The sequence below is a fragment of the Ornithodoros turicata genome, chromosome 1 (assembly GCF_037126465.1).
Source record: "Ornithodoros turicata isolate Travis chromosome 1, ASM3712646v1, whole genome shotgun sequence".
NCBI lineage: Eukaryota > Metazoa > Arthropoda > Arachnida > Ixodida > Argasidae > Ornithodoros > Ornithodoros turicata.
In genome coordinates, this window is record NC_088201.1 from 11,584,408 (window position 1) to 11,605,787 (window position 21,380).

At 44.8% G+C, this 21,380-nt stretch overlaps 1 protein-coding gene across 1 annotated transcript; it reads left to right on the top strand.

Moving 5' to 3' along the window:
- Positions 1-603: 603 nt before the first annotated feature.
- On the top strand, positions 604-20,281 carry LOC135366636 (uncharacterized). Its single transcript, XM_064599823.1, has 12 exons — positions 604-724; positions 3,337-3,605; positions 5,689-5,776; positions 5,835-6,001; positions 6,056-6,153; positions 7,056-7,280; positions 17,093-17,125; positions 17,351-17,609; positions 18,633-18,720; positions 18,804-18,979; positions 19,054-19,157; positions 19,909-20,281. Exons 1-12 carry the CDS (start codon positions 622-624, stop codon positions 20,279-20,281), a joined length of 1,983 nt encoding a protein of 660 aa, XP_064455893.1. The 5' UTR covers positions 604-621.
- Positions 20,282-21,380: the final 1,099 nt, after the last annotated feature.

Below are 21,380 nucleotides of genomic sequence, written 5' to 3' on the forward strand. Positions count from 1 at the left end.
TTGCATTGATTGAAATGCACTGTTCACAATCATTAAAGTTGTTTAATGGCTGCGCTTCACGCAGAAGGGAAAATTCATGTGTGACACACACAGTGTTCACACAGTGTGACACAGTGTTCACACAGTGTGACACACACATGTGTGTGACACACACATTCATGTGTTCACAGTGACATTGTTCTAAAAATATGAAACGGGAAACGACCTCTAGACAACCTCATCCAGGTTCCCCTCATCTCTTTCCCTCCACCACTACAAGTGGTTGCTGTCGATAAGCGACCGTGTGGGATGCAGTAAATTTCCATGGGATGGATCGTTCTCGGGTGTGATCTGTCACTAGCTTATCAGTTTCGCATATTTTGTGAACCGTGTGTCGCAATCCACTGCAAACTGCCCAAGCAGCACAACGTACTGAACGTCGAGTGCAATAGGGGTGGACGGGTAGGTGGAAGGCCTTGAACAGACTTGTAAAACTAAAGAACATTGATAAAACGCATACCGGCCACCCCTATTGCACTCGACTTTCAGTGCATTGTGCTGCTTGGGTGCACATGTACCAGTAAGTACAATATTATCTATCACCAATGCGTTCCACGAACGCAGATACAGCAAAATTTCAGAATGGATGCACGACGGCAACCAACGTTGGGGCTTCCCTGTTGGGCTTCAGAGAAAGAAGTGACGCAAGCTAAGTCCAGGGTCAGGACACACAGCAGCAGCAGTGGTAGGTTATACTGTTCTGTATCGTTTGTTATTGAGTATTTTGTTGGCGTGAGAAGTAGCTCACACTTAGTTTGTAGGTAGATTAAACGAGGCCAGTGAATTATACAATTGACCGCCTTTGAGTGAATTCGTGGGGTCGCACATATATCATCGCACCATCACCTACTGCGGCGCTGGGCATCTGAACGATGGTCAGCTGCTGGCAGATGATTACAGCCATCATTAGGTTGACTGCTGAATTCCAACGAAGTTTTTTTTTGGTCTCACTTTTTTTTCGAAATACCTGCACCTGTAATTTGGGCGCCACACTTTTGGGAAACAAAACCAACTGTTGGATTGCAAAAAAGAAGAAAGGAAACGAATTACTCATCTGAGCTGTGTGCTCGACCCAATTACGTTTCGTAAATATGGAGAGCAAACCACTTCATGTGACACTCATGAAAGCACACACGCAGACAACAAACGTATCCGGAATGGAGCAGAATGTAAACTGCCTGGCCATAATAGGAATGCGAGGGAAACTACGAGATAAGAGATACGTAGTATATTTGAACTCCGCGATTGGAAAGACCTGCCACGCTTGGTACGCAACAACATTCTGTTGTGTCGGTCGTTACACTCCGCTTCGAAAACAGGTGAGTTCAGGTTTTTTTTAAACTTCAGGCGGACGACAGATCCAGGCACAGGGTGTTGAAAAAAAAAAGAAAATGTGCGTGTGTGTAAGGAGGGGCATTGCAGTTATGTCATAACAGCTCAATGTATCATTGCTAAAGCTGAAATAACAAAGGCCCCACCCGTAGAGGGTGCACGGGGAAAAAGTTAGGGGGGTGTATAGGGGGTTCCGGATGAATCAACGAGTTGACGTCATTCGACTTTCGCCTTTGTGCTAACATAAAATGCTGACATGCTAATATAAAATCGCGCAACCCTGGTTTAGATCCATATTCGGCCTTGCAAGCGTGTCGTTACATAGCGAATAAAAGACGTTAAGTGGGCGTAGCGCCTATTACAATCGTCATCACTGTTGTGATCATCCATCTTGCGAAGTTGCTGTAGTGGTGGACGATTTCGGCGCCTCGCTGCAACATTAAGTCCACATGCCACTACCAGGTGTACAACATCAAGCACTGTATGAAACATTTGTCTTATCTACTGTGATCTACCGTTCTAGCGTTGAACCTAGTGAACATACACCTTGTTATGCTGACCGTACCGCATGAATTCCTGTTCAAAGCAGAACAAATTTCATCCTCCTTCGACCTCGGAGAAAGCGGGACTTTAGTGCACTTGTGCAGGTGCATCTAAGGCATGCAGATCGGCGTTGCCAGTGTAGTTCTCCTGTTCACTACGCGCGAACATTTCATTGAGCGTAACTGCATCGACCCAATATGTCAATCACGGTTATTTACAAAGTTTAGCCTTAACATGTCATTGTATTCAATTTTAAACAACGTTCTAGGGAACGCCCCAATCATCGTCATTAAAATAAAGTTGTTCAATTTTAACCTAGGAAACCTACCAGTCAAACGAAAACTGGTTGTTGTGGACGGCCCTTAATCAGATGCGGGGTAGCCGGTAATGCCTGAGCAACATGCGACAAAAATTAGCGTTTCTTTCGCTGATAAGATGCGTGCGTAATCGCAGCTACCGGCAGTACTGGTAAGTTAATAGTGAGTTTTGGTACATCGGAACGCCGTTCACGATAACAGTTCCGAAAACGTAAGCAAAACCACCCTCTTTCTTTTGAGCGAGTGACATCACATTCTTGGATTTGATATCTTCCCAAGCAGCAGAATGTACTGAAAGTCGAGTACAATAGGGGTGGACGGGTAAGTGGAAGGCTTTGAACAGAATTCTGAAACTAAAGAACATTGATAAGACACATACCAGCCACCCCTATTGCACTTGACTTTCAGTACATTGTGCTGCTTGGGTTCTTTTATAGTATCGCTTTCGTAGAATTTTTTCGATGATGCGGCACTAAACTCGCTAATAGTGCGTTTTAGCGCATTGTACGCTATCGCCTTTGCGTACGTAAGGGATAGCGTTGATGGTTCTGCGCACGCCCATAACAGAAAGATTTTCGCGCAGTGCGCAGAACCACCATCGCTATCTGTTACGTACGTTATCGTCTTTGCGTACGATGTACTAAAACTCTCTAATGATAACGGTGTGTTTACGATGCGCATGCACCTATACACATGATAGTGAGCTTTACTATAACGCACGCTGTCGCTTTTCCGTACGTATGGGATAGCGCAGTGGTTCTGTGCAATGCGCGTGCGCAGAACCACCAACGCTATTCCTTACGTACGCAAAGGTGACAGCGTACGTTATACTAAAACTCACTGATAAACACTACAAGAAAGATGAAGGATCTCGTCGACATCCACTGAAAGCGCAAACGGGTCCAACACTGAAGTTTTCAACTTATTTAGTGACACAAGCTTTCATGTAGCAGACTGTACCGTGAGAAAGGACACGTCAAACGGCTCAAGGTAGTTATGTGCGTCATCCGTTGGTGCTGTATTGCTCCAGACTCCAGAGTATCGCAACTCAAGTAACGTGACGCTTGTATTTACTTTGACAACGTGTCTGGATTTTTCCATGCAGTTCGTGCCATGCTCCTATTCATATTATTCCTGCTGCCGTTAATACATGGTGCACGGGCGGAATGCAGACCAGAATATCGCAAGACACCGGGCACATTAACGCATACCGCCTGCAAACCGCTTCCTTCCAAAGAGTCTTGCCAAAAAGTAGCCTCTGGAATATCTACCACAGAGAAGAAGAAAATTCTGGAGCTCCATAACAAGCTACGGAGCCAAGCAGCGTCCGGTCAACTGCCCGGTTATCCAGCAGCAACGAATATGTACCAACTGGTGAGTCAGAATATGCAGCAATATTGCGGCGAAAGCATAGAGCCAAAAGGGGGCGAAACTTCTGAGTACACTCTTGAATATGTGTGGTCAACGGTACCTGTTGCGACTTGTACTGATGTCCCCCGTTGCCCCCTTCACAATAAACCTGTACGGACTAGTAGGTCCTTCTGTACTCGTTTGGTTGTAGCTGCAAGGACATGCTGAAGAGTGCGAGGGGGTAGGTTCGAAAGCTACCACGGTTGTTCCGTCTGAGATTTTCCCTTGGTATACCGCCGTAGTTCCCCATGAAGTCGGCCGAGGACGCATACTAATCTCGGTGTCTTCTCCATTTGTCCATGTCTATGCTTCCGCTCATATAGCCGCAGTTGTTTCGCCCCACTTTTAGGAGTATCTAAAAATATTCTAGTAGTAGGAAAAGTGATCACAAAGCAGTGAACATTCCCGGTTTTGGGTCTAAGGCCCGGTTTCACCAACGCCGATTAACATTTGAACCGAGATCAACGGTACCTCAACTTGAATTTAACGCTTAACCGTGCTTCACAGAAGAAAGTTATTATTACTGAAACATTCATCACGTCACCAACTAGTGTTTGCAAAAAAGAATTGAGCGTTAACTTCAAGTTTTAGCAACACTTGATCTCGGTTCAAAGTTAACCAGCGTTGGTGAAACCGGGCCTAAGAGAGATTGCGTCTTTGCTCCGTTACTACGTGGGGAGGGCATTAAAAAGCTTCATACGCACAGAGACAGACAGACACCGGCACTCGTGCCATAGTGGTTAGGGTAATCGCTTTCCACGCCGAGACTGGGAGGTGACACGGGTTCGAATCCTGTCACCGGCTGTGCTGTCTGAGGTTTTTCCCTGAGTTTTCCGTCGTCTTTCCTGACGAATGTCGGCACAGTTCCCCCTGAAGTCGGCCCAGGACGCATACTAACCCCCCTGTCCCCCACTCTTTCCCGCTGTCTTCTTTCCATCTGTCCACGTCTGTACGCCGCTCATAGCCACAGTTGCTTCGCGGCGCTAACATAAAAAAGACAGACAGACAGACAGACAGAAGTGGTGCTATTGTGATTGGAACCGAGGCTGGGTTATTTGTTTGTGTTTCTTTTCTTTTTTCTATGGACCATTTGACATTCCCTCATCGTGTGAGGGCACCTCCCTGCTTGCCTGTTTGCAGATGAGGCGAAGGCGGTAATTTTTACCCCTGCTTTTTTCACTAACTTGAACCCCTCTCCCCTGTCCCCCCACTCCTTCCTGCTGTCCTCTCTTCATATGTGCACATCTGTACTCCCTTCATAGCCACAGTTGCTTCGCGGTGCTAGCGATGGAATAAACAACAAAATGGAAATAAACAAACGTGAACCTTCGAAAACGGCAGACCTTGTATTGAAATGCGGTAAACGAATGATGCGCTACCTGTTCTTTGCAAGAAAATACGCTTCCTTGGGCTCACTGTAGAATGGTGCCATGCCATATATGAATATTAAAATGGCGCAGTATTCTTAGCTTTCCTTCGCAGTCGGAGTGTGAACTTAGCCATTTCTTCTTCGGTGACATTCCATAGAATCGCGGTGTTGCTCTCACATCATAATTTGAGGGGCATCCCAAGTTCTCGGCGTGACATCCAGAAGGCGATGGCGAGGTAAATGCACCAATGCTACTTTTAAACATAGTCTCTTCACGTCGTCTAACAATGATCCAGTGCCGGAATCACAGTGAAAAAAAAGAAAAAAAGTAACCCGGCCAAGGCCTTGTTGACGTCATCATTACTGCGAAAGTGGGCAGCGTGGGGGAGTTCCGTTTTCATCATGGGGTACAGATGGAAGTACAATAGGGTGATATCTTGTGAATATGGTGGATGGGCCACAGAAATCCGCAGGGGTGGATGTCAACTATCTCCACAGCAGCAGCGGTGTGGGTGTGCATTGTTCTGATGCAGCCAGGACCCTCTTCCAGAGCATACGGCGTCGTTTGGCCGTGATGTCGTTCCGCAATATATAAATACCAATATCCGCGTAATATAGAAATCCTTTGACATTCTATCTATTGTGTTCTGTACAATTAATTATTCTTTTGAAATGTAGAAGTGGGACAATGAATTAGCTGACGTGGCCCAAGCACATTCTGATCAATGTGTGTTCAAGCACGACCAAGGTGAAGAGCGATTTACCAGTGAGTTGACCTCGTAATTCACGCATATGTTGGATGAACATCATGTATTGTTTTCAAGCCAAGTTTCCTGCTGTGGGCCAAAACCTCGCCTACAGTGGCACTACTGACAAGTCATCGACTAATAACTGGCCATTGGTGATTCAAGATTGGTTCGACGAATACAAACTTGTGTCTGCTTCGGTAATCCGACGTTTCAGTGGAGGATCGCATGGTCATTTTACTCAGGTACATTGCCTACTGGCTTATTTGTTTTGTTTCTAAAGCCTCACACTGTTGCAGGTTGTCTGGGCTAAGACACAGTATGTAGGTTGTGGATTGCTGGTTTACAACAAGGGAAACTTCGTTGAGAGGTTGTACACTTGCAACTACGGTCCAGCGTAAGTGTACATTTAATGTTATACACACGTAGTGTTTCGGACTAAATCCAATTAATTACCCTGTGGTGATTCTTCTGTGTGTTTTTTTCTAGAAAACAAGAGGTACTCCAGCATTTTTCTTTACCTGAGAGTTCATAAGGGATATTCTTCGCATGTTCTTTCTGAGTTGCCGGTGTACTCTTTACTGTAGAACAAGAGCAATGATCCTGCAGCTGCAGCTGCCATGTGCCATTCGTTGGGCTTGTAGAAAAGCGCATTTGTGCGTTAAATCTTTGCGCATTTCTTTAAAACTGTTTACTTCTTGCAGCTCAGTGCTAAACAGTTTCGTGTTTTATTGAGTTTCATGTTTATATTAATGGTTAAAGGCGTTGCGACAGTTCATCTCAAGTTCAATTCAAGATATATGTAAAACGCAATTATTTGCGTCGATACGTGAACCTGCATTCAGCGTTTTACAGCAAAGGGGGTAATAGACATAGCGTAGAAAACCTGCACCGCGAATACTGAAACGCATGCGGCTCTGACGTCACGGCAGGCGTGTCTGCCAGCGTGAAAGCCCGACTGAGGTCACGTGCTTACCACAGCCAATTGGGAATGGCCGGAGCTCTGATGTCAGAGCTTGACGAGTACATGTGTTCTTCGAGGGCTTTTATCTCGCCAGGTATGAAACCTGGAAGAATAATTCTTTTTCCTCAATACTCTAGTGTGAAACACAATGTGTACATGGTGTTCTGAAACACATCTATCCAAGTGTCACAACCCCTTTAATGTACTCATTAGTGCCGCCAAGTTTGTTACTACTGCATATTCGCAATCTAGGAAAGGCCTATGAAAATACAAGCATAAGAGCATGATCGAACCGAGTCTGTTCTAATGTCCCAAATAACCATCTTTGTTGACAGCGGAAATTACCTGACGGAATCCGTTTACGACGATAAGGGAGCTTCCTGCAGCAAGTGCCCGGGAGATGCCCCTTGTGACAAATCATCCAGTCTTTGTGTATCTGCAGACACAGGGAAAGGAGAACAAGAACCTTCATCTGCCACGAATAGTTACTTCCCATTCTGGACAATGTTTGTAGTTGTCATATGCCAAAGCACTGTACTGCACTACTTTAACGGGCTCATGTAACGATAACGAAGTAGGGGATACGCGTTTACAATGATATTAATTAAAGGGTGTCGAAGACAGCTTCTTTGGTTTCTTTATCATCCGCGTCAGATTATGCTGCGCGATACAGCTTGTACACTCTAAGACCGAATTACAAAGTCATTATATCCGTAATTTTCATTTCTTCGTGACCTGCCTCGGTGGCTTCCGTAGCGGGTTCGTCTTCTGATCGCGGGTTCGAACCCGGCCGAGGACGCCGGTAACTTGGTGGCAGAGTACAAGTTGCTTAGACACGCAGTCTTCCGCGAAGGACGTTAAATACCAGGTGCCGTGTGCTGAGCTTTCAGCGCACGTTAAAGAACCCTCAGGTGGGCTAAAGCAATCCGCAGATTGACCACTGTGGTATTGCTCATGATCTCAGTTGCAGGGATCGGAACCGGAACTGAACCTAAACCGAAAAAAAAAAAAACGTTATTTTCTGTCGAACCCAAACCGAACCGAACCCCAGCAATTTTTTTGCTTGTCCTGAACCGAAAAAAAAAAAAAATTGATAAGGTTACCGGTTCGGGAATCGGTTCAGACGTGAAATAATTGTACCACCGACCGACTTTTTCGTTTGTTTGTTTATTTATTTATTTATTGTACGATGCGAGTGCAAGTTCGTGACTTTTGTGACGCCAGTTTTTTGTCGGAGCAAAAGAGGGCCCTGACTGGGTTCTGCCAAAAGGCACTTCGCTTTTCGTTTTCAGCAGAAGACCACGAGAGTACAATACAGTAAAATATCGGGTAAATGATGTGTTTATTACTTGTCTTGTGTTTTCACCTGAAACGGTTATCTCACGCTCTTACAACCGTGTACGGTGAGGCAAGCCCGCTTTCACGGAACAAAATTATTGCGAAGAACCGGTTAAACCAGAACCGAAAAAAGTAACGGTTCCAACCCTTGTAAACGTCCCAACCGCTGACCGATTTTTCTTCTTTTTTTTTTTTGGTGGGGGGGAGGGGGGTTCTCTCTGAGCCGAACCCGAACGGAACCGACATACCTGAACCGCTTCAAGCGTATATATTTTCAGTTCACCGGAGCTAAACCCGAACCGAACCAATATGCCTGAACCCGAACCGGCCCGAAAAAAATACCGGTTCCGACCCCTGCTCAGTTGTCTCGCAAAGTAAGCCTCCAATTATTATTGATGTCTTTGTGCACAGACTATGTCTACGGAAAATTCAAATTAATGTGAGCATACAAAAAAAAAAAAGAAATACGACAGCATGTTGTATCCGCAATTTTTCTCCACATGACTCATGACACTAAGAAATAAAAAAAGTATATAAGAAGCAACATCGGAAACAACAGAACCTTTCGAAGCATCGACACCCACCAGAAGTCCGGGAGGTAGTCTTTTACCCCCCCCCCCCCCCCACACACACACACCTTAGGGGTCCATAGCAAGATCGTGATTCCCAGAACAGCTTTTTATCCCTGGAGCAGGTTCAAGAAATGCGAAAGATCCGTAGTCAAACCTCTTAACTATCAATCCTCGATTTACGTGTGCATTCGATTGTCATGTGAATAGACCACCAGGGGATGAAATTTTCTCCGCACAGTTTAGTGCCTGTTTAAAACCATTCGACGTCCGTACCACGAACGACCATCAGAAAACAGAACCCCTATGACCTGCTGGTGTACAATATTGCAAAAGCCTTCACCTCTACGACAAGAAACTGACATACTATAGCCTCTCTGCAGTGGGTTCCCTCACATTGCGAAATACCAGGAAATGAAATGGGTCAGACGATAGCAAAGGGCGCGCTCAGCAAAACCAAGTTGTCTGCAATCCCTCTTTTCAAGTCAGATGCGAAGAGATCACCCAGAAAACCCACAACCAAAAGATGAAACAGTGCATGGAAGCAAATCCAGCGGGAATCCGATTATATGATCCACACATAGACCCCGACTCACAAACAGTCATCCGTCACGACATCGGCCGAAGTCTCGAGACAGCTGTCCATCGGATCCGCCTGGGTGCTTTATATACGTCGCGACGACAAAGCACAGATTAGGGCCTATCAAACCTACAGCAGATGCAAGGTGCCGGAGGACACACTTCACGTTGTAATGCAGTGCCGAAACTACGAGCCAGCAAGAGCAAGACTGAAGCAATCCTACCAAGCCCTCGACCAAAGGCCTTCCTCCTTTTGTAAAGTGATCTGAAGTTGGCCTACACAGGGCCAAGAAGTGAAAGCTTTGAAGGCACTCTGCGCCTTCCTAAAAGATAGCGGCATACACGACATTGCTGAAGGTATGGTGTCTCATTTCTCCGACACTTGTTCAACGGCACGATATTTCGCCTTGCCGACACCATCCTGTTGCTATTGCACCACAGTTTGCTGCAAGGCTTGTGCCCAGTCATCCATCATCCACGTGTAGTCCTCATTCTCCTCTTAACAGCATCGGCGCGTGACCTCATCCACAAGAACCGCTCCCGTCTGAGGAGGGTGGGAGGGAGTGATGTAGTGGCCCATGGAGATCGACGACGCGCAATGCACTACCGTCGCATTACGAGCTACTCAGGCTGGTCGACGCAGTCCTGAAGTGAGTCCGCTGGTTCAGAAGCTCCCCACCTGGCCCTTCGGGGACGTTTTATCACCGTCGACCAGGATTCATGCAGAAGAATAGCGCGATAGTTTGTACACAAGGAAGGTGTGCTAACGGTGCCTGCATTAGGGGGAGGACGTCAGGATTCTCGGTGCATAGACGCTTAGAGGCAGCACGAGACAGAGAGCGCTGGAGAGAAAAGGCTTCACTACGTGGAAAGTGGAGAGAAGTGAGAACCAGACTGTTGTATCTCGTGGGAGGGCCACATCAGGCGCAGCGGAGCCAGGAATGCCAACGAGGTGCTGGACGGCATAGAAGGTGCCAGCCTGGTGTTGTGGACGAGTTCTGGAAGAGCGCACCTTGAACGAGGACTAGCTGTCGATAAGACTTTGCAGAAGACCAGGAAGGAGCCGCCAGTGAAAAGCAGGGAACCAATGTCTACGATGGATATTGTCGTTCCTCCGCCAGCCGGACGAAAATCGCTCTAGAACATCGCCTGTTTTCTTGTTCTCGCGCTCTGATTCGCCACCCGTGACTTTTTTTCATGGCATTCTCTTTTTTTTTTTCATGTCATGACCATGGCGCTAGCTCAGGGTCCTCAATCTCAAGTCCAGTCACGGGCTGCATTGACCTTGGACCCACGGAGCGTCACGCGGAAAAGAAATGACGGTAATTACTATAACACTACACCATAAAAAATATATATACGCACAAAAAACAAAAGAAAACAAAACAAAAAAGAAAACAGGAGCGGTGTGGTTATTCTGGAGCCGGACGGTGTATGCAGAATCATTACTGAAATGCTCCACTTGACACATTAGGAGAAATAAATAAGAGTCTGCCTTTCCAAATTGGGTACTGAAAATGCGAAAAACGGTTCGAGAATTCCAGTGCCAGCGTAATCTTCACAAATGATTGCGTTGCCTTCCAGCACCGCGTGTCCCCCACATTGGCACCGTCCTCGGCTGGCATCCCCGCGATCTTGAGCGCATCAAGACAACACGCAGCACATCTTACACATACCTACTGGGTATACAGCACTACTACGAAGTCAGGCTTCCAGCGTTTACAATTCCCTTGGGGTAGCCACAATACGCTGTACACCCTGCCGCACTTTCGGCTACTGTATACGATACCAAATTACCAATACCTTAAATGATATGCGCAAAACAACTCCGCGTATAAAGCACGATAGTACGACGATACAGCTACAGTCACACTCAAGTAAAACCAGGTTGACCAGCCACTTGTCACTAAAGACAATTGTGTAATCGGACTCAGACACGACTAATAAAATCAACACCCACATTCTCGGATCCCTTAATATATCCTTGAAACGATATTCCTGTCGAAGTAGGTTCCATCGCATATCCTATAGGAGTTCAGACACTTGCTTTTGGTTGCGTATTCAATCGGTTGGTGGTCTGTTTGTACCGCAAAAACATGTCCAAATATAGGCTAACGCCCCCGTCTCGTTGGTAGCAATGTCCGTCTCTGCAGCACAGAGACGTCTACTCGCAAACCACACGTGCGTTAACGGTTCATAACTTTTTTGGAGCAATACAGCTTCCATACCGTGTAAGGAAGCACATCCGTTCTTAGGGGTAATTGTTGTTCCGTGTCCGGTGCTACTAACACTGGTTGGGTTAACAAGCCGCAATTGAATTGAGTCAGTTTTAGCAGAGGTGCGATAGAGGCAAAGTGTGGAATCAATTCCCTATATAGAAGCTCGCAAGGCCAAGGAATGATCTCACTTGTTCTTTCGCACGTGGACGTTGCGCACCCAGGCGCTTTTCCAAAGTGTCCCGATTGGGCGCAATACGTCCCTGACCAACAGTGTGGACCAAGTATACGACACCGACTTTGTTACAAAGTCATGCTTCTTTGGTCAAGCATCATACAGTATAGGCTATTATCATCTATCGATAAGCACAAAATATCTAGCTCCCAACATTGTTTTCGTAAAATGAGACCTACAGAAACTGCACGATTAATTATTAAGGAGCAAATCCTATTGGATTTTGAGTGTAACGGAAAATAACATTAGGTGTTTTTCTTGACCCAAGTAATGCTTTGACATGCTAAATCATGACATCCTTTCTTGTAAACTTCTGAATTACGCCATACGTGGAACTTCATTACTGCTTATTACGAGGCAGGAAACAAACTGTAAGCTATAAGCCAATTTATTTCGGACTCCACATATATGAAAACTGGCATCCTTGGGCCACTTTTATTTAATGTGTATTTAAACGATATAGTTCAAACCTGTAAATACGCCAGATTGGTTATTTATGCTGATCACACCACTCTGTTGCTCTTGGGTCTAAATGCTGACTCTCTTGTAACTGTGGTAAACGAGGTTAAGATTAACGCGAGTAAAACCAAGGCGATTCTCTTTAGATTGAAAAATAAGCAGATCTGCTTGAATATGTCACTAAAAATTGGTGATCATAACGTAGAATTTGTGAATTGTCAGAAGTTATACTTGGTGCCTAATTTCAGAGCAGCATCACCTTCGATCACGTTGAGCTCATCAAAAGTAAATATCGAAATCTGCATAAATCGTTACATATTACCTGCAAAGATGAAGTTAATAGTTCACAATGCTTTGTTTCATTCGTACTTAAATTATTGCAGCCTAATTTGGGGAACCACAACATATGATAATTTACACTCTCTATTAAGGTTACAGATAAAGAGCCTTAGGAGTATAGCGCATTTATCATACCTAGACCCTGTAGAGCAGTCTCTTGAAGTTTAATATCATACCTGCTCCGAAATTATACCACCATCGACTATTCACAATCTCTAAAAATGCGGTGGAAACTCATAACAGCATTTTTCTTAGCTTAGTATAGCTTGAATCCCCCTCCTCCAGTGCTAACACACATCACAAAGACACCTGAAAAATTCCTTTCTCAAGAACAGACTAGGGTAATCGAAAACTACCCTATCAAGGGCCTGTAATTTTAAATAAATTCCAAGTCGATGTAAAAATTTCCAACAAACAAATTCGTCTAATGTTACTTGTTTGTAACAGTGTGTCTATTACTGTTTGTATTAGTCATTAGCATAGATAAGATGAACTGATAAGTAACATAGTGAACATAGTCTTGTGTGTATTTTTCCTGTGTATTTTTCCTTGACAGCTGTCACGGTCACAGCGGAAACCCAGAGCCTTCTCAAGCTACTGCTTGCAGCTTTTCGCACTGGGCCTCCCACATTTTACTTCGGTACAACGTGAAATAAAGTTTCAATTCAATTCAGTTCAATTCAATGTGAGATTGAACGGTTCTGACCGTTACTGGTTACCAAAACATCATCATGAAGTGCACCACATTGGGCAGATCTCAGATCCCTTCCCGCATCAACTTTGTGAACACAGTGGCTACAGTTTTCAGACCTAAAGGGACATAACGAAACTGGTAAAGATGAGCAGCACAAGCCGTCTTCTCTTTAGTCTTGGTCTTGTGCACGAGTCTCATCGACAGCTGATCCTGGTTCCCCGTGCTGTTCCGGAACTCTTCCACGGCACCTGGTACTGGCTCCTTGTACACAGTACCGGAGCTCGTTCACATTCCTGGCCCCGCTGTGCCCGACGAGGTACCGCGACCTGGTTTTCACTTCACTTTCCAAACAGTTAAGCCTTTTCTACCGAACGCTGCCTCTGTCTCATGCCGCCTCTAAGCTACCGGACACCGAGAATCCTGCAGGCACTGTGAGCAAACACATCTCCTCCAAAAACGAAACTGAGGGCCACCCCAGTGGATGTGCTGCGTGCGTGCTTGACAAAACATTGGGATCTGCTTTCTGGTATACGGTGGTCATGAACTTTACATGCCGTCTACGCAACTGCTGTCTGCCCAGTGGTACAAAGTAAAAGATTTACGCACCAATCCGTGGAAATCGCTTCCTATCATGCATTGCGCAACTGCTCAGAAGATGGGCGCAGAGAGTCTGTGCTAGCTTAATATTATCGCGGTCATTTAGAAATTCAAACGTAAATGGCTCAACGACTTCCTTCGAACTTCCATGCGTCCTTGTTCAAGGCGAAATAGTTCGCGAACGGATCCAAGAACACAAATCCAAGAGCTTTCTTCTTCTTCTTTTTTCCCCCAGGTATCTGTCCGATACCATCTACGAGCTGCGCATCGTGTGAATGAGTGGGAGGTGTTCATTATTTAAATAGAAATTCTGAGTTTCGTAAAAAAAAAAAACAACTTCTAAAGCAAGGCGCCGTCTGTATTGAAATGGGTATTACCCCTTTTGGGACCTTCAGTGGACAACTCTTTGAGAAAAATCTGCCGCCGAAGCCGGTCATTTGTTGCAGTAATTAATTGGTTTCAGTTTACATATTTTTGTTGCGACTGGTCGCAGTGAAGAGCAAAAGGACGTAAAGGACATAATTCATTGGTGAATAAGGCAGTGGAAGAACGTCCCTTTTCGTTTCACTGCAACCAGTCGCGACAAAAATATGTAAACCGAAACCAATTAATTACTACAACAAATGACCCGCTTTGGCGGCAGATTTTTCTCTAAAAGGTGTCCAGTGAAGGTCCCAAAAGGGGTAGTACCCATTTTAATGCCAACGGCGCCCTGCTTTAGAAGTTATGTTTCTTTCACGAAACTCATTTGAAGTTATATTTAAATAACAAGCGCCTCTCACTCATTCCCACCATGCGAAGCTTGTAGGTGGTATCGAACAAATACTTGTAAAAAAGAAAGTTATTCGGTTGGTGGACCCGTTCGCGAATTATTTAGCACGGGGATTTAACTGAGACTCCCCTGTATACTGATGTTCTCTAGACTCTATGTACCTCACGTAAAGATATAAGTTTGCACTCAACTGTAAGGTTACACATTCAACAAGCTACACATTCTACCATTTTATGAATCTTGTTTGTTATTCGTGCTTATCATCTTATTGCTACTGTGGTGTTAACAGCGTCGTCGTCATCACGTTGGGCGTCATTGCTATCCTCATGCACGATTGCAATTTGCAGACAGACACGATTGCGATTGCGACAGATTGCGATTTGCAGAAGTGTAATCGTCAATCTGTCGAGTTTCCACTTAACCCTCCGCACTGAACCTTAACTGTGTTCTACTCACACAGTGACGGAGACATAACAATGAACTCCGTCATTGAAATAAAAAATTTGAGGAACAACGTAAAAAGGGGAAGTTTCCCAGGCAGCACAATGTACTGAAAGTCGAGTGCAATAGGGGTGGACGGGTAGGTGGAAGACCTTGAACAGACTCTTGAAACTAAGGAACATTGATAAGACACATACCGTCCACCCCTATTGCACTCGACTTTCAGTACATTGTGCTGCTTGGGTTGGCACAGGTGGAAAGGATGATCACTTTAATCCTGCGGTAATCTGTTGACGAGTAAAATAACATAAGAAGACAAAGACACATGCGACACCTGTAGTAGTAGAGAGGACATTCCTGTTAACTGAGACGTAAGGGGGTCATGGTGGGTTCGATTCAGGAAATCGCTCGTTATGAAGAATATCACATTGTGTTGTCTAGAACAAACATTTGAAGACAAGAGATCCGAGTACATGGAAGAGTTGTTTTTCATCACATCTGTTACTGTTGTTCGTAACATGTAATGCATTATTTGAACAATGTATTCTTCGTGAAAACAAAAGGCGTATTATTGACAGCCGTATTGTAGATTTACAGACGGTCAAAGCCCCACACAGTGGCACTATATGACGGAGTGGGGTGCCTAAGTTTGACAGCGATCAAAGCATGACGGGTTTGACAGTAGTATGTAGTAACAGGTAGACTATAAAATTGAATGCGCGCTTATTCTGACTGTGCTTTGCAGCAGCAGAACACATATTTCATTACAGTTTTCCAAGGTGGACTCAGTGAGTAACTTGTGTTGTCTTCTTATGGCGTAAGGAAAAGCTTTTGTTGTCTATTGCAACGTATTGGGTAACTCCCACGCGGACTCCCAGCTCCCAGTGCTCGGGGTTTTACATAGTTTCACGGTTCTTGGATGCATCATCAACCCTATCACATTTTAGCGCATTTTCGCAGAGTTGCTCATCAAACCTGAGAGGCCTGCCACACATGTATAGGGAAAGGATTCCGTTCTTAGTCCTGTTGGTCTTTCTTTTTTTTTACTTCTGATATATTACATAGCTACTTAAAAATAGATATGCCTCAATAACTACGGCATGAATGAAATCGATAGATTTACATGGAAACAAAAGAGTCGCATAGGGTACTAGGACTGCATGGTTGTGAAAGCCTCAGATTCGTGCAGTCTCTGCAAATGTTGTAAAACAAAGCCTCTTTGCAAGGCCCCTTGGTAGGTCGAGCGGGGAGCCATTCCAGTGTTGCGTAATCGGTAGAACGTTTTCGGCGACTGTCTTATTTAAATCTTTTAATATTCTCAGGCGTTGAAGCCATTGTGTGCCAGTATCAGCTCGATTGATTGCCTTTTAGGGAGCCCCATTCTTTCCTTGTCATCCATGCTTGTTGTTGCGGTTAGTGTTACTGTTCGTCCCCAAACGATACCCCATATCTGTTTTGGTATTCTCCCTTCGTAGTCCGGCGCATTCTTTTCTGTTTATCGTTCTGACGCGATCGTAAAAACGTGTTACGCACATAAGAAACAAAGAAGCAAAAATATTCGTTTCGAGAACTATCGATTGTGAACAGACCGTTGGATTCGATGGTTAATTCGTCGATGCTATTGAAGGATAATAGAAAGAAAGAAAATAAGGAAGAGAAATTATGTCCGATGATAGGAAAGAGTGACTGCATTCGCCAAAACAAAAGAAAGAAAAGACGGCAGACATTTCTGTACTGACAACTGCAAGGAGGCGTTACTTGCACCACCTAGCGCCCCGTACCTTAACTTTATAGGGTAAACTGGTAAACCTAACTCATAAAAAGCGTAATCGACTTGTAACTCAAATTATGACTGGTTTGCAACTCTAACATTACAATAGCTGTTTTTAAGAGACAATGAGGTAGCATCTTTCGCCGGCTTTAGAGCGGTGTGAGTTCGAAGCTCGTTGCATGCCAATGGCGGGCCTTTTCGTTAACTGGAGTCTCGAACAGACAGTTCTATCAAGATCTGAGGATTTTCCTTGTGTGCTACCTGGTGTTTGAAAGACAACGCATTCATTTCTTCTTCTTCACATTCTACCTGTCTTCTACATGATCAGCGCTAATAAGCGCTATGTGTACCTTTCTCGTTAGGTATTCGGCTGTTCGAAGAAAAATGGGATCAATGTAAGTCCAGAATGCCCTTACTCAAACAAAATTTTTACGTAGCTCCTACTGTCGTCTGGAAGGGAGTTGCCTCAGGACAGAAGCCGGCGGCTTCTGTCCTGAGGCAACTCCCTTCCTACATTCTACCGGTTCGCTGGATTTCTACCCATCTATATACTGTCGTCTGGTTTGTGTTGACTATCTGTGTGGACAAAACTTCTGAGAGAATCCCTCCGAACCTCGCAGCACGACGATTTTGATGGTCGTAGCGCTCTCTACACTGGTCCGAGCTTCGAATGAGCGATGTCGGCAAGAGTACAAGAAAGGCGGTGGAACACACACCGCTTGCAAGCCTCCGAATAACAGGGGTTCCTGTCAGAAGCGAGAGGTTGGAGTGTCCGAGCAGGACAAAAAGACCATTCTACGTGTTCATAACGAACTTCGAAGAAATATCGCTCGAGGACAGCTTGGACAATTTCCCCAGGGAGCGAATATGATAAAGCTGGTGGGTATTCTTTATTAACGGTATTAGTGGTACACAACGTTTTTTTCGCGTCATATTTACGCTTGATAGATACGATTTTCATGTATAAGTATAAGGTAGGCCCAGGTACCGCTCTTAGGTTGGACGCAACTATTGGTGTCCCATATTTCATACGCATACCAGCGGCATGGCCGAATGCATACAACATTATTTGTCTAAAAAAACAAAACAAGAAAAAACAAAACAAACAACAACATCCGCTCGTTGGTATAGCACCACTTCCAAAGTCATACTGAAGACTGGGAGATGCTGGGTTCGAATCGTACCATCGTCTGTGCTGTTTCAGGTTTTTTTCTGTTTTGCGGCAGACCTTCCAGAAAGCAGACGTTGCCCATGGAGTTGGCCCCGAATCACATACTAACGTCCATGTCTCTCACTCCTTCCTGCGGTCCTCTGTCCACGTCTTACCGCCGCTCATAGTCGCAGTTGCTCCACGTAGTTAAACTTTAAAAAAAGAAAAAAAGAAAGAAAGAAAGCCCGGAAGATGCTTGAGACGTGCCAACGATGAGCTCCGTGCACCAAGAGACGTGTATTTGTCTATAGAGAAGAAGAGAGGCATGTCTATCGTCAGCAGAATGTCTTTTCGGACGACATAGCAGATATACTAAGGGGTAGGGTATCTGGATGCGTTTTTCCGTGAGAAACCTCACAAAGTATGCCGTTAAAATGATGCACAAACTTCCAAATAGCCCTATACGAGTACAGACCAGAGAACTCCATACACACGAATCGAGAGCGATCCGTACGCTGCATATACTTTTTTTAGTTGCCTGACGTACAGTAACTTGATAATACGCAACATGAACAAGATTATCCTTCCCACGTCACGACAGTTAACATGCGACACAATGAACAGAAGCGAGCGAGAATTTACAACGAAGAGCCAGTTTAAAGTCGCGCATAATCTTTGTAGTATTTGAATAGCGGTGGCCATCCGTCATCATCTGGTGTTACTCAAATGTTATGCATTTTCTCTTTTCGCAGGAATGGAACGATGAATTGGCTGCAATAGCTCAGGCACACGCTGAATTGTGCAGGTTTGCGCATGACGACATGACGGAAAGATTTACAAGTACGGCACTTCCCTTCGTTTCCTTTTTTTGTGGGGAAGCGGGGAGGTGTATCGACCCTCATAATGTCACTGCAACATTGCAGCACAGTTCAAGATGACTGGACAGAATTTAGCCACATCTTCGAGTTCTACAGCCAACGACACGTCTGATTGGCCCGCTATGATCAACAACTGGTTTGATGAGTACAAAGACGCCCCAGTTAGCGTTATCCGATCTTTTCGTCAGACGCAAGGACGCCCCATCGGGCACTTTACGCAGGTACCGTCATAGTGCTGGGTAGCCGATTACAACGGACGATTTCATTAACCACCTAAGTGTTTTCTACATCACAGGTGGTTTGGGCCAAGACCCGTTTCGTGGGCTGTGGCTATAATAGCTATAGCTCCAACAGAGGTCTTCCTTACCGGAAGCTGTACACCTGCAACTACGCAAAAACGTGAGGCTATTTCTTTCGAACTTAGACCTATCGATTTGTACAACTCGACAGCGTGAAAAAAAAAAAAAAAAAGAAAGGAAAAAAAATCCTAGCGAGGTGATACTCAGTGAAATCTATAGAGGTCGACAATGAGAGAAGTCGGTAATATGACAGATATTACCCTAAGTTGGAGAATGCACAGAAACTGTCGTCGCTGGCGAGCGACAAGCCTTGCCCTTAACTTTCTTCCAATCTACCGGCCCAGCAAAACAAGACGCGGGAACACCTTCAGAATCGCCATCGCTATACCCGCAAATCGTATATACAGTGAACCCTCGTTATTATGACCATGGTCGTTTCCGAACATTTTTGTCATAATGCGGAATTGTCATATTAACGGGGGAGATTTGCAGAGGTTCCGCAGCATTGTCCCCCAAGAGTATGGACATAAAGCGCGTATGTCAGATTATCGGGGGTCATATTAACGAGGGTTCACTGTACTTTCTTACATTCCAAGCCATATTCCTTTACGATCCTCCGACGAACGGCATAATTCTGCTTTCCCCCAAAGCAGTATCGACACCAAAATTAACACAAAGGCACTCTAGAAGCACGTGAATATCGTACGATGCAAAATGGTATAAGTATGATCCCAAATAGGTTAATGGAAACAACAAAGAAATATGTCGTTGGAGTTCATGCGGGAATACGTCGACAAGAGCGTTATGTTCGTAAACATGTTCACTTGGATAACATATTTTCAATTCTCCAGTGGAAACGTTATGAATCATGCTGTGTACAAGGAAGGCGAGCCGTGCAGCCAATGTGTGGCAGGAGCCAAGTGCGACAATGGACTGTGCGACATGACTGGACTACCCATTGGTGGCAAACCAGGTGCCGCAAATAGTGGAGGAAGTGGTGGCAGCGGCGGAAGAGCGCAACAGCCAAAGAGAAGGCCCAGTACCAGCTATAATGGAAGACGTGGAACCAGCGACGGAGGAAATAGAGGCGATAGTAGTGGTGGCGGAGAAGTAGTAAACAGTGGACAAGGAGCCAATGGTGTTGGACGAGGAGGATATGGAGACGCATACGGAGGCCCTAGTTTCATGAGACCTTTACGCTTCGGTGGCTTTCGTTTTCAATAAAGCGATTACACAATACAATGTATAGACTGAGTATTTAACAGCACGATAAACCCACAACAGGACTCGTGCAGTGTTGCAAGGATAGCTAGACGAGGCAATAGTTTTTCAAGCGTGGGGTGGACCCGATACAAATTTTTAACGAAAGACAGTTTGATTCTCATCTCATTGTCTCGCATGCGATGAGCAAAAATGCTTTCGCAATATTTCTGAGAGGTGTTTTTAGGCGACAGATTGAATGTTGCAAGGTTGCTGAAGCACGGGGGAAGGAGGGGCACATCTTCCGCCCTCACCAAAGTTTTTCATTGAAGGGCAGTGCTTCCACAAATTTTGCAAAATGTCAGATTTCCAGAAAATTTCATTTCTACGTATTTCTCGTACACATACTCAATTCGACAAAACAGCCAGAAAAACGCAAAATGTTCCTCTGCGACTGGAGATAGACAGAAGTGATTGTCGTCAGTTGTATTGTTTGTATTGTATAGTATTGTCAGTTGTCGTCCATTTTATTATGAGCATGCGTTTAACGTTTTTTTTTTTTTCATGATAAAACTCGTGACAGAAAATGAGTTCTCATTAATTCGCCTTATCTGGACTAAACAGGACTTCAACACCGCATCTGCTCCCGAGCGTAGACGAGTTCAATGACATAAGAATACACATGCGACACCTGTAGTAGAGATGACATTCCTATTAACTGAGACGAAATGGTGTTATGGTGGGTTCGAATCAGAAAATTGGTCGTTATGAAGAATAATACATTGTGTTGTCTCGAACAAACATTTTAAGACAAGAGATATATCTACATCCGAGTACAACGAAGAGTTGTTTTATGATCTCATCTGTTACTGTTGTTCCTAACATGTAATGCATTATTTGAACAATGTATTCTTCGCGAAAACAAAAGACGTATTATTCACAGGCGTATACTGTAGATTTACAGATGGTCAAAGCCCACACAGTGGCACTATATGACAGAGTGGAGTGCTTAAGCTTGACAGCGATCAAAGCATCACTGTACCACAGTCACGTGACGGGTTTGACGTAGTAACAGGTAGACTATAAAATTAAATGCGCGCTTCCTGTGACTGTGCACTACAGC

Bases quoted from the DNA above. Each gene is read 5' to 3' on its own strand.
- LOC135366636 (XM_064599823.1), top strand. From the start codon at position 622: ATGGATGCACGACGGCAACCAACGTTGGGGCTTCCCTGTTGGGCTTCA. The intron at 5,777-5,834 runs GTGAGTTGACCT...ATTGTTTTCAAG, and splicing joins AGGTGAAGAGCGATTTACCA to CCAAGTTTCCTGCTGTGGGC. The intron at 18,980-19,053 runs GTACCGTCATAG...TCTACATCACAG, and splicing joins CCATCGGGCACTTTACGCAG to GTGGTTTGGGCCAAGACCCG.